A 12366-nucleotide genomic window follows, 5' to 3' on the forward strand; every position below is an offset into this window, starting at 1 on the left:
AACTGACTGATGTTGTTCACTCGTAAACTCGTTACTGACTGTTTTTTTCACAATGCAATTTTCATTTTATATAATGGACAAATGAAACCTGGTAAACAGAGTTTTTAATGCTCAGTCATAATGTAAGCAGGGCTCGATGTTTCCCCCTCGTTGATAAAATGACAAAAAAGCTTCCGCTCTGTAAAACCACAAAATAACCCTTACTATCAAAATTAGATCAACTGTGGTGATGATGGGAAACCGCGGCTTTCTGAAGCGTTTGAGGCTTTCATCAAATTGCGCCAAAGACGGTTCATTACTCGAAGCTTTTAACACAATGAGTAGTAGGACGTAGGACGTCTTCGATTGTAAGGATTTTCATTTGTACAATGTAACTGATATATAGATTTGATATCTTAACATCATGTTCTTTTTCTCTATCTCTTTTTATTTGAGTTTTTTTTTTTAGTTCTCAGCTCTTTGTTAACTCTTTTCTCATTTGTATTCTGATGACATTGAACATATTGTTAATGCATTTTGTATATTGTAGCCTATATCATAAACATGTACCAATATATCGGTTATCTGCTTTCAAATATAAAGAATTATCAGTATCTGCAAAAAATTTTATATCGGTACATGCCTATTTTGAGGAGTTAATCACATTAATTGTGCATATATGAGGCATTTGTGTCAAGCTGTTTAGAGATGATGCATTAATAACATGTTGAAAAGACATTTTCTTGCATGAAATCAATCAGAAAAACTCTTTACATTTTGAAACTATGAGAAATTAAAATAAAAAAACTAGTGGGATTTTTTTTTTTTATGAATAAATTTAAATCCAGGTCTGGTCCATACTTTTATGTTATCTTAGGCATGTATGAATTGAAAAGTGACCTTATTTAAAAGTTTTATATTGTAGATATCGATCCATTTAAAATCCATGTGAAAACAGCTAATATAAAAAAAATTAGTCAAAAGGCAAAAGAAAAAATCCACAAAAGTGTTTTCACAACTTTCAAAAAGAGTAAATAAAAATAGATAGAGATTGATAAGACAGTCAGAAGAGAGAACAATAGCAATTTTACTGTCATTACGTGTACTAACATTCTCACAGCAGCCATAACTAGTTTTTTTTGTTTAAATTTTATTTTTATTTTTTTTACAAATTGTATTATAATAATACAAAGTATACAGTTATAAATGTGCATACATTACAAAAAATTTAAGTATAAAAAACAATGTTTTTGAATTTGTGGAGTAAAAGTTATGTTTTTTATTTTGAAGTAAAAAGATAAAATCAGAGCCTTGGGGTAAGATGAGCCACCCAGAATTGGCACAGTAGGTGCCAAGTGGCGTGTTGTTACTAGTGTTATTGTTTTTAAATTTAATAATTATCGTAATAATAGTTAATAATTATTTTCATTTATGGGTGAACTAACCCTTTAAGGGGGGCATCTCCCCCATGTGACCCTACTATTAGGGTTAAAGCTTTTGCACCTGAGTAATATAATAATAATAATAATAATAATAATAATAATATATTTCCATCTTCCCGCAGGAGGAATTACTCCAGAAGAAACTACGGACATACTATTGAAAAAAAGATGGAGATTGAGGTAGAACCCTGCAGAATAAAATATGAAGATACAGAGCAACAAACAGGTTGGTATAGGTAGAACAATACATCTAAAACTAGATCCTAAACTCAGCAAAAAAAGGAAACGTCCTCCCACTTTCAACTGCTTTTTTTTTTTTTAAGCAAATTTCTGATTATGTAAAAAAATATTTATGAACATGGAAAGATTCAACAACTGAGACATAAACGGAACAAATTTCACAGACATTTGGCGACCAGAAATGGAATAATGAGTCCCTTAACAGAGCGGGGCTCAATGTCAAAAGTAGCAGTCATTATATGGTGTTTCCAGCTGTTTAAATTCTATAATGCATCTCATCTTAATGGACTGAGAAAGATTTGGCAGATCTTGCTGTGAGATGTTACTTCACTCTTCCACCAAGGCACTTGCAAGTTCCTAAACAGATCTGAGGGTTCATAATGTAGTTTGGCATTAGAACGGATGATCCGCTGATCTTCCTGTCTCCCTGTAGCGCTGTCTTTGGTGTCTTACATTACAGACACGGCTGTTTATTGCTCTGTTCACATCTGCAGTCCTCATGCCTCCTGAAGCAGGACTATGGCATGTTCACACAGGTGATCAGAGACCCTGAGGATCTTTCTACTGGTGTTTTTCAGAGTCAGTGGAAAGGTCTCTTTAATGTTTAGGCCTGGTTTCACAGACATCGCTTAGATAAAGCCAAGATTATGCCTTAGTTCAATTAAGACATTCAAGTAACTTTCATAAATGTGCCTTAAATACATTACTGTGTGGTTCTTCAGACAATTTTAAGATATGTCAGAGCAAGTTGCTCTCAGTTAAAACGGCTCAAACAAGTATTTTAGTCTGAGACTAGCTTAAACCTTATCTAAACCTTGTGTGAAACCTGGGGGTTGTGTCTTAAAGGGTTATTTCACCGCTGGAAAGATTGTGTATTTAAATTGGGTCATTTATGTAGTTGAAATGTGAAATTATTTTAGAAGTTCGTGCCTTCTAGACTGAGAAAAGACAGAAAGGTATTTTTGGCTCATGTGGATGAAAGACAACAACTCCCAGAATGCACTTCGCTTCGCTGCCCTATGAGGCCACTCCCAAGCCACGCCTACCAGTTACAGAGGGCAGTATCGGAAGACAATAGGCTTGTTCGACTTGAACCGGCACTGCACAGACCGATTGGTTTATGAAATCAAAATACCGCGAGAGCAAATAAAAAGCATAAGGAGCCATCTGCTCTCAATTCACTCTCGCTGTATTTTGATGTCATTCACCGATCGGTCTGTGCAGCGCCAGTTCAAGTCGAACAAGCCTATTATACAACTAGGCTACTAGTTTAGCCTGACGTCATCATACTCAGATTCTAGTCAGAATATGAGTCTGATACTGCTCCATTGGGCTGTGATTAATGGGGCGTGTTTCAACCGAACCAGGAAAGAAAATGCCTCTGCACTCAAATGGATAGACCTACAACCAATCAGAGCAACGGAGTAAGTGACGTATGCTCTTCATTCATGTTTCAGATCAACAAATGCCTTGATCGCGGTTCTCTCTTCCTCTTTTAAAATGAATGCGCTGTCGGCATCTTCTATAACAGACGCGATGGCGGAATCAACACATCTCAATTCTCCAGCGGCAGCCATCTTTGTTGTAAACGAATTCAACCCAAGCGCTCGTTGGTGACGTGGATGATTTCGTTACTGTTGATCATCTGTCCATTATTGTATAAAGCCCGTCCTGACAATTTGATTGGTCTGAACAGCTCGGGCTAAGTTCGGCTGGCATCCAGGCTACTACTAGTCGACTCGAAACTGAAAAGACGCCGTTTTGTCGTGAGATCCCACCCCCTATGGGCGGGTTGAAAACATGCGGAACGAGCTCCTACTACTGGCTGTTGTCTGTCTCACCTCTGGCCAAAAAAGCCTCCGATGACGCTAAATGATGATTTTTTGCATCATCTGAGGTTTTTTTCCAGACACGCAATACAGAAATCTCTCGTCTCAGGGGGACATGAGGGAGGGAAGCACGGTCATTCAAAAATACTACTGGGTTTCTACTGATACAAAGCTTAATGCTAATCGGTGAAGTATCCCTTTAAGGACTGTTCCACGGGTGCATGTGTAATAATTGTTCATGGTTTATGGAACAAGCATGAAAACCATTGTTTTAACTGATCAATAAAGATCTGTAAAGCTTATTTGGATTTTACAAAATTATTTTTGAAATATAGTATCATGAAAAAGGGTACAATATTAAATTATTATTATAATTTTTTGCTGAGTTTGTTAGACTGAACCATATTTATTCTTATTTGTCCTTCTTTTATTGAATTATGGGAATTTAATATGTCGATTTTAGACCCAGTGGAAGGGAATGAAGACAAACAGCAAAAACCTCATCGTTTAACAAATGAAGATGGGAACAGAAATAATTTTACACAAAAACGATCTCGAAAAACTGGAGTCAAAGGATCTTTCACCTGCTCTGATTGTGGAAAGAGTTGCAGATATAAATCAGAGCTTAAGACACACATGAGAATTCACACTGGAGAGAAGCCTTATACATGCACTCAGTGTGGAAAGAGTTTTGTTGAGAAAGGAGACCTAAATATGCACATGAGAATTCACACTGGAGAAAAACCATTCACCTGCTCTCAGTGTGGAAAGAGCTTCAGTCAGAAAAGAAATCTCAAAGATCATCTGCGCCGTCACTCTGGAGTGAGATCATTCAGCTGTGATCAGTGTGATAAAACATTTGTTGTGGAATCAAACTTAAGACAACACCTTACAATTCATGCTGCTGTGAAGCCTCACGTCTGTTCTTTATGTGGAAAGAGTTTTTCACAACTTAAGTCTTTAAAAGAGCATGAGAGTATTCATACTGGTGTGAGAGCTTATGTGTGCTCTGACTGTTGGAAGACCTTCACTTCATCCAGCGACTTAAAAAGACACCAGAGAGTTCACACTGGAGAGAAACCGTTCAAGTGCTCTTCGTGTGGGAAGAGTTTCACCCAATCATCTACTCTACAGAAACATAAGAAGTGTTGCCCGAAGTAAGCAAAGTTCAGATCCATCACTTTCAAAGTAAATAACTATAAGGTAAATGATAATCTGATAAATCAAAAAAAAAAAAAAATTTTTGCAACAAAGCAACATCATCTGAAAGAGAAATGTGTTTTGGTGTATAACAAATATGTTATGGTGTTGGAAAGTGGAGGGAGGTCAAAGTGCTCCAATTTTAGATGGAAATGCTTATTATATGTTAGGGGGTAAATATAGTGAAACTAAATATTTCCAATATTCTGTAAAATTTCATTTTGTTAGTCTGGCTGTTAAGAGCTGTTAAAAGATGCACTATTATAAATGTAATTAATAAAAAAAAAAAATATATATATATATATATATACTTACATTGAATGTAGAATATATTACAAGAATAAAGGAAAAGAATGTGTACTTTTTGAGTGGCATGCACTTTTTTTTATGGAAAGTCATGAGGGAAGGGAGGAGGGGGGGGGGGGGGGGTTACATCATATGTATTGTAATTTCCTTTTACAATTAGTTTGTAGTGTTGAGCACTATAATCAATCACACGTTTCTATTGAGTTTAGAAATGCAATGTCCAATCAGAAGCGTTTTGATTCGTCACCGCGATTTACAATTTAAATTTCAAGAGCACCTCTATAATGACTTAATGTTTATTGGCTATTTACCTTATGCAAGAGATTCATCCCAAATGCCCTAACTGGGCACACCTTCTTTGTATTTTTGATTCTTAAATAAACATAAATGCCATTTCAGATGCAGCTTCTGTTCCACCTTTGCAGTGTAAAAATGGCTTTAGTTGATGGTTGAAAAATTTATCGGTAACAGTCTGATGAATTGTGATGGATTAAAGTAACTGGTTAAATGTAGGTATTTGAACAACGCTGATACAGAGATTCAAGTAGATTTTAATTAGGTAATTGTAAACACCGTCCCCTAGAAAGGCTTAGAAATAAAATGTGTGTATATTAGAGCTGAAACAACTAATCGATTTAATCGATTAAAATCGATTATTAAAATAGTTGTCAACGAATTTAGTCATCGATTAGTTGCTAAATAACTTTTATTTGCCGTAAGCGGCTCATTTCGTGCATATTTTAAATCTGCGGTGACCAAAGTGTGGCAGTAATGAGCCATCGGAGGTTTTACTCAGCCAGTACAGCAGGAGAAGTAGCGAATAGCCAATAGCTGGCCTCGTTTTATGTCACGTGCGTCCCGCACAGCGTCTCTGTCTGCAGTATTCAGCGAGATGGCGGAGGCAGGCGGCAGTGGAGTAACTGTACGTTCACACCGCTGCCGACTTGAGCTTCCAAAGTTACCGGAAGTCATTCATTTTCAATGGAAGCTGGCTTCTCTCAGAAAAAAATAATTAATTGCACAGTCTAACTATCATAGAGTGAAAGTGTATCATTTGCATATGAACGAGCAGAGAGAGAGCGAGCGAGCCCCGGCCGCGCGCGCGCACTCACCCGAGCGCTGTCTTGCTCTCTCTCTCCCTCGCGCATATTAATCAAAATCATTTGATACGCAGATTCTGCAGTACAATGTTGTTTGCAAATGTTTAGTCGTAAAAGCTGATAACATTGCTGTTTAAAGCTTTGCAAACATGTTCTGTGATCAGTTTGTCGTTTACCAGTTCATAATTCAGTCTTGCAGCCTAATTATGACTGAATGAGAGAGGTAAATGTTTAAATGTATTTGAAATGCACTTTTTTTCTAAGTACACTCAAAAAAATAACTCATTGGACAAACTCAATTTAATTGAGGGCAGGATTTCCATCCAATAAATATGTGTAGCCCCAACTTATAAAAAACTCATTCATGCAATGAAATGTAATTAAGTTGGTCCAACTAAATTTTGACCAAATTAAATGAGTTGGTCCAACTCAATTTTGACCAACTTAAATGAGTTGGTCCAACTCAATTTTGACCAATTTAAATGAGTTGGTCCAACTCAATTTTGACCAACTTAAATGAGTTGGTCCAACTCAATTTTGATCAAATAGTTTAGATGAAATGGATACATTTATACAATTAGTTTTATGCTTCTTAAACTTAAATTAGAACATTTCATTGAAAAATCAATTAGGAAATCCTTATTTTGTACCCCATAGAGACAAGAGACAAACTCAAACTCAATAGTGCAATAGTTATTTAATGTGAAAAGTACTTAGAAAAATGCAAGTACACATTAAAGCCTTTATCCAAACATGTACAAATGTCTTTGTTCTGTTGAACACAAAGGAAGATATGTTAAAGAATATGGGAAACTGAACAGTTCTGGGCCACCATTGACTTCCATAGTAGGAAGAAAAAACAACAGCTATGAAAGTCAATGGTGGCCCAGAACTGTTAAGTTTCCCATATTCTTTAACACATCTTCCTTTGTGTTCAACAGAACAAATACATTTATACAGGTTTGGAACAACCCTAGGATCAGTAAATGACAGAATTTTCATTTTTGGGTGAACTATCCCTAAAGACAAGAACGACTAAGTAGAAATACACACAAAAAGCATGTAAGAAAAAGCATGTAAGAGTGTTAAAAAAATAAATAAAATTTGTGGTGTGTGTGCGTGCATAAGTATGTTAATGACTCAATATACAACGTTTTCTCAAATAATTCTCATTGTGTTCTCAAAAAAAGTGCACATCTTATGCAAACAGCTTGATTTTAAGTTGCTGGATTTTTGCATTCAGCCTATGTCCATCCAAGTTCATTAGGATTTTCTGGATAAACTTGAAGGTGTACTTGAGGTTGTCAGGAAAATTAAGATCAAGAGCATAAATGAGATCGAACAGCATGATGAATGCCAGGATCACGCAGTCTAGGTCGCTCAAAACCTTAATGCCCTCGATCACAACTCCGATGTCTTCTGTACAATCTCCTTGACTGTGTTTGGGATTTCATTTTCTGCATCCTCAGTGGCCTGGACAAAACACAAAACACTTTGGTTAAGCCCAGGTGAATTTGACCCTTTATATTTTAAAAGTAATCGGCAAATTGCATTGCTACTTTTCACTTTTACTATTACATTGTTGGCTGCTATTTACTTCCATTTTATGGACATAGACATACACATCTGAAAACTTCTACAAATTCTATTGTGTTCAGATGAACAATGAAAGGCATACACATGAAATGAAAAAAGTTATTACCCCTGCAAAATTATTACTATTAAAAATATTATTTTATTAAAATGAATAAAACAAAATATTATTATTCCACTAATACATATTTTATTGTGAAATGAAAATTGAGCATTTAATAATAATCAATCATATCTTCTTTTATAAAACATGAAAGTATTAACAGAATTGTTGTTATATGAAAAAAAAAAAAATCACTTACCACATACTCCTTGAAGAAAGAGTCTGGATCTTCAATCGGGTAGATCATCAGGCCTTTCAGGGTGCACTCTCTCCTGATGTTTATGTTGTCACACTACAGCAGGGGGGAAATCAAGACTGAAATTAGCCAAATGCAGAAAGCTGTACAATAACTAGACAAAACAGAAGACATTGCATGCATTTATACTAACAGAGTCTGTGATCGCCAGGGCGTTTTTGATCTTTTGCCCCTTCACTCCTCCTTTGCTCTTGAAGATCTGCATCAGTTTATCTGAAAAGTGGTCCAGCTGTAGGAACATTGATTGCAGTGGCTTCGTAGTGATCTGCATGAACTCTGTGTTCACCTTCAAAATGAAAAAAAAAAAGAACAACACAAAATAACATGTTTACTTACTTCTCTCTGCTGAAAAAGAGCTGGCCATTGATTCTTGAACACCTCTATCATGGGGATTGGCTGACGACAATGGGTTTGAAGTCTATTAATGAATGTGGAATGTGGATTGTGTTTCCGGTATCTGTGGGTGTTAAATGTCCTGTAAATGTTACTTTCAAATGCACATCCTACAAACATACACTGAACTGTTTCATTATGCCTGAGATGTCCATTTATGTGTTGAAAATAATCTTTCTGTTGCTAGCTCCTTGCATGAACACACATGACACTGGAATGTTGTTAATTCTTCTGGCTTTGGAGTTTCCTGTTTAGCATGTATTTTGTACGTGTGATTAAGAAGCTTACTCCATATACTAAACGTGCATGGGCAATCTGTGTATGGACATGGATAGCAAAAACTGCCCCTAAAGCACAGATGAGTCTGCATTAAATGCTGCAGCAACAAATACCTGCTAGCTAGTTTCGATGGACACATTCTTTGCACTGCCACATTCACAATCCTAAAAAGAAGAATAAAAAAGTATTATAAGATACCATATTTAACAAATGACACAAGTAGCCTAAATCAGAATATTTGAATATGACTTACTATAACTAGGAGGTTGCTGTTCACCTGGTCATATTCATAAATCTGTGAAAGAGAAGATGTTGATTAGGAGTGGGAACTAGTACTCATATGAAAATATGCTTTTTGAGGTGAACTAATCCCTTAATATGACACTTTACAATTCTCTCAAGTAATTAAATTGATTTTAAAATAATTTAAAATGTTTACTTGGTACAATTGTCTACCAGCAATATTTAACCCAGTCGCATGAAAATGCATATCTATAGCATGCTTTGTGTTTCATCCCGCAGTTGATACGCAAAAATGACTTTTTACATGCATAGCCTATTTACGCACTGTAAACCCTTGGGTAGGTTTAGTGGTGTGGGGTACGTGCATATTATACGCCATCAAAGTGCGTATGTATTATATATAGATAGATAATGTTAGATGCCTATTATTATTTTTTTTGAGAAATGAATGGGAGTTCACAGAATACATAGATCGATAATTTCAACAAATATGCGTTTTATAGCGTTAATCAAATAGCGTGTTTAATGCAAAAACAGACGACTATATCGTCCATTCTGTCACATTTTTCAGGTGTTCTGATGTAACGTTAACTTAGGTTAACCCCTGTATGTCACTTGCTCTGATTTACCATGGGCAGCTCAGCTACGATGTTGTAAATAGGTAGTTTACATGATAAAAGTAATCTTAATATTGAGATATACGTTCTACCTTATAGTTAATTATTTAAACAGGCCTTTGAACAAAAACGATGGTTTCGTGTATTTTCCCCCCCACAGCGCTTAATGTCATTATGGTGATTGTGAAACACGGAACACCTCACTTCATGATTTTATGCTGAAATGTCTTATTTTTCATGTTAGGCAGGTCAAATTTGATCAAGAAAAACGCACTGTGGCCAATTCAGCGTGAGTGAGTGACGCAGCTAAAAATAGATTCGGCGCCGAAACAATCGCGGCGATCGCAAGTCTCTAATTCATTTTATGACGGATATATCAATCCAGCTAGCAAGCCAATAAGTTAAGAACCAATTTTGCACAGTTACAGTCAAATTCGGGATCGTTAGACTGGTCTAACACAGAATTTGCACGTTGTGTGAGTAAGTTAAGCTATCGAAGGGACACTTAAAACAATTCACCTCGCATAACTTTCACTGCTGTTGCATGCATATTTCACTCAAAATTAAGATATAAGTTACACATCCTCTTACAGTGAGGTAAATTCTTTGTTACAAATACTCAAACAAGATAATACTTACCAATAACGAATACGACGTTGCAGTCCTTCTTGCGGCGGCAGACGATAAAATGGCGGCCACACTCTGAGCATGTTCTTCTCTAAGCTTGTCTTGCACATGCGCAAATGGCGCGCTCCGAAGCCAAAATAATTTGAGTTAACCAAATTAAATAAAATCTCATAGATGACACTATTTATACATTTTACGTTAGACTTAATAAATATATATACGTATTAATCCTAATTAGATATATTTAAATAAAGTGAACACAATTTAAATGTGTCATATCTAAGAAGGCCTTGAATCATTTTTTTGAGTGTATGCACTGCTCTTTTTCATACAGCAGGTTTTTTGTGTGTGTCCAATTTTTTTCTGGACAACCTTCTGATGGATTTTGTAACTTTAAATTTTATTTTAAAATGTGAATTCCATTCAGGTTTCATGCCATTGGCACTTTATTCGAAGGATTGTTTACAATTTCACAGCATAAGCTATAAAGCTGTTTCCCAGGTATAAGCTATGTGTTTACAGGAAAAAATAAAATAAAATGCAATTTACTGCAATTTTATTCTGTTTTATTCTTATTCTTAGTGAAAATATGTTCTGAAAGATTCCTTAATAAGCTTTGTTCGGGATGTTAAACTACTTTAGTAGCCCTAAGGACAGCCATGGTGAAAACATTATTTGAAATCTCCTTGTGAAATTTGCTAGAGTACGTATGGGTCAGTGTTTTGATTGCAGAAGAGTTCGACAAAGGATTAGTAACACATAATAAAACACAGGTATGTTTTTGATGAGGATATGACAATGCAAAATGGTTAAAATCTCTAAAAAGTCTATGTTGAATGATAAAGACCCTTTATTAATAATTTACTTGGGAAAAAATGGGCAAAACTAAAATATAAGTACATAAACCGATTAATCGATTAATCGAAAAAATAATCTACCGATTAATCGATTATCAAAATAATCGTTAGTTGCAGCCCTAGTGTATATGTAAAGGCCTATTTGTATACTGTATGTGTATCACTGTCCCGCCAATGGCCATTGTTTAATTTGCACCCGGCCTAAACTGAACTGTTGTAAAGAACTGTTGTGCGTCTCAGAGCAACACAGCAATGTTTCGTTCCAGAAACGAATCCTCATTTTGAGTGAATCAATCGTATGAAACAATGAGCACCTCTACATGCACACCAGTAAGCTGATAACTCACAAATATCAGCTTATTGAAATAACCAGTTTCCCCCGTTTACATGCAAACAAGTAACCTGACAACACAAGTAAAACACAGAGTGTTTACATGACTTTATTAATAAATCAGGTCACGCCCCTGTGTGACGTTGAAACAATCATTTGCGTATCTGACTCCGAGTATTTCATTTATGTCGGTTGTGATATTAAATAAAGCTTGCAACTTGTCAGCAAGAAACCTACAGCTCATATATATATTATCCTCTCATGCAGTTATAGATGCAGCATTTTGACTGAACAACTTCTACTTCTGCACGAGATGAGAGGACATTTTTATAATTTTCTGGGTCATGAAAGAGTCTGTGTTTGTGATAGCCTATATTTCCTAATTATTTTCCTGCGTAGCAAATGAGTTATTCCTTACTAAAAGAAAGTAAATTCAGGAATCATGGAATTGTTTCTAAACGACTATTTGCATCTGGATAATTGTGAGTGATTGTAAGTGTGATGATCATCTGTTAAATACGGTGGCTGAGAAGTGCAAAACAAAACACAATTCCGAAAACAAAAACAACAAATTTATAAACGCAATGGAAAGACTAAAACCAAATTAACAAGTTAGAAAACACAACAAATCTGAAAACACAACGACAAATCTGAAAACTAATTAGCAAGTCAGAAAACTAAGTAAGCAATACGGTACGAGAGGCTGTGCTGTATCGTGAATAAGTAACGGCTGAAGGGCGTCTGTTCTTTATGTGGAAAGAGTTTTTCATTCCTGGACAATTTAAAACAGCATGAGCGTATTCATACTGGTGTGAGACCTTATGTTTGCTCTGACTGTGGAAAGAGCTTTAGTATATCCAGCAACTTAATAAAACACCAGAGAATTCATACTGGAGAGAAACCGTACAAGTGTTCACACTGTGGAAAGAGTTTCTCTCAGTCAGGAACCCTGAAAGATCATGAGAGAGTTC

At 35.8% G+C, this 12366-nt stretch overlaps 1 protein-coding gene across 3 annotated transcripts; it reads right to left on the minus strand.

Moving 5' to 3' along the window:
* Positions 1–6658: 6658 nt before the first annotated feature.
* Positions 6659–10513, minus strand: LOC311276619 (uncharacterized protein). 3 transcript variants are annotated; one of them, XR_014625099.1, is made up of 6 exons: positions 10220–10513; positions 8974–9015; positions 8834–8884; positions 8182–8334; positions 7992–8084; positions 6659–7569 (listed from the first exon to the last, which is right to left on the minus strand). XR_014625099.1 is itself a non-coding variant. In XM_084386404.1 (4 exons), exons 1-4 carry the CDS (start codon positions 8559–8561, stop codon positions 7498–7500), a joined length of 495 nt encoding a protein of 164 aa, XP_084242530.1. In that variant the 5' UTR covers positions 8562–8793; the 3' UTR covers positions 6659–7497. The 3 variants fall into 3 exon arrangements, 1 of the variants encoding a protein (XP_084242530.1); XR_014625100.1 differs by lacking the exons at positions 8834–8884; positions 8974–9015; positions 10220–10513 and adding an exon at positions 8385–8794 and having other exon boundaries at positions 8182–8277; XM_084386404.1 differs by lacking the exons at positions 8834–8884; positions 8974–9015; positions 10220–10513 and adding an exon at positions 8385–8793.
* Positions 10514–12366: the final 1853 nt, after the last annotated feature.

Source organism: Rutilus rutilus (assembly GCF_951802725.1).
Source record: "Rutilus rutilus genome assembly, chromosome: 18".
NCBI classification, from domain to species: Eukaryota; Metazoa; Chordata; class Actinopteri; order Cypriniformes; family Leuciscidae; genus Rutilus; species Rutilus rutilus.

Coding starts and splice junctions, on each gene's coding strand:
- LOC311276619 (XM_084386404.1), bottom strand. CDS start 8,561: ATGTTTGTAGGATGTGCATTTGAAAGTAACATTTACAGGACATTTAAC. Junction 8,335..8,384: donor CTCTTTTTCAGCAGAGAGAA/GTAAGTAAACAT, acceptor TTCATTTTGAAG/GTGAACACAGAGTTCATGCA. Junction 7,570..7,991: donor CTTTCTTCAAGGAGTATGTG/GTAAGTGATTTT, acceptor TGTTTTGTCCAG/GCCACTGAGGATGCAGAAAA.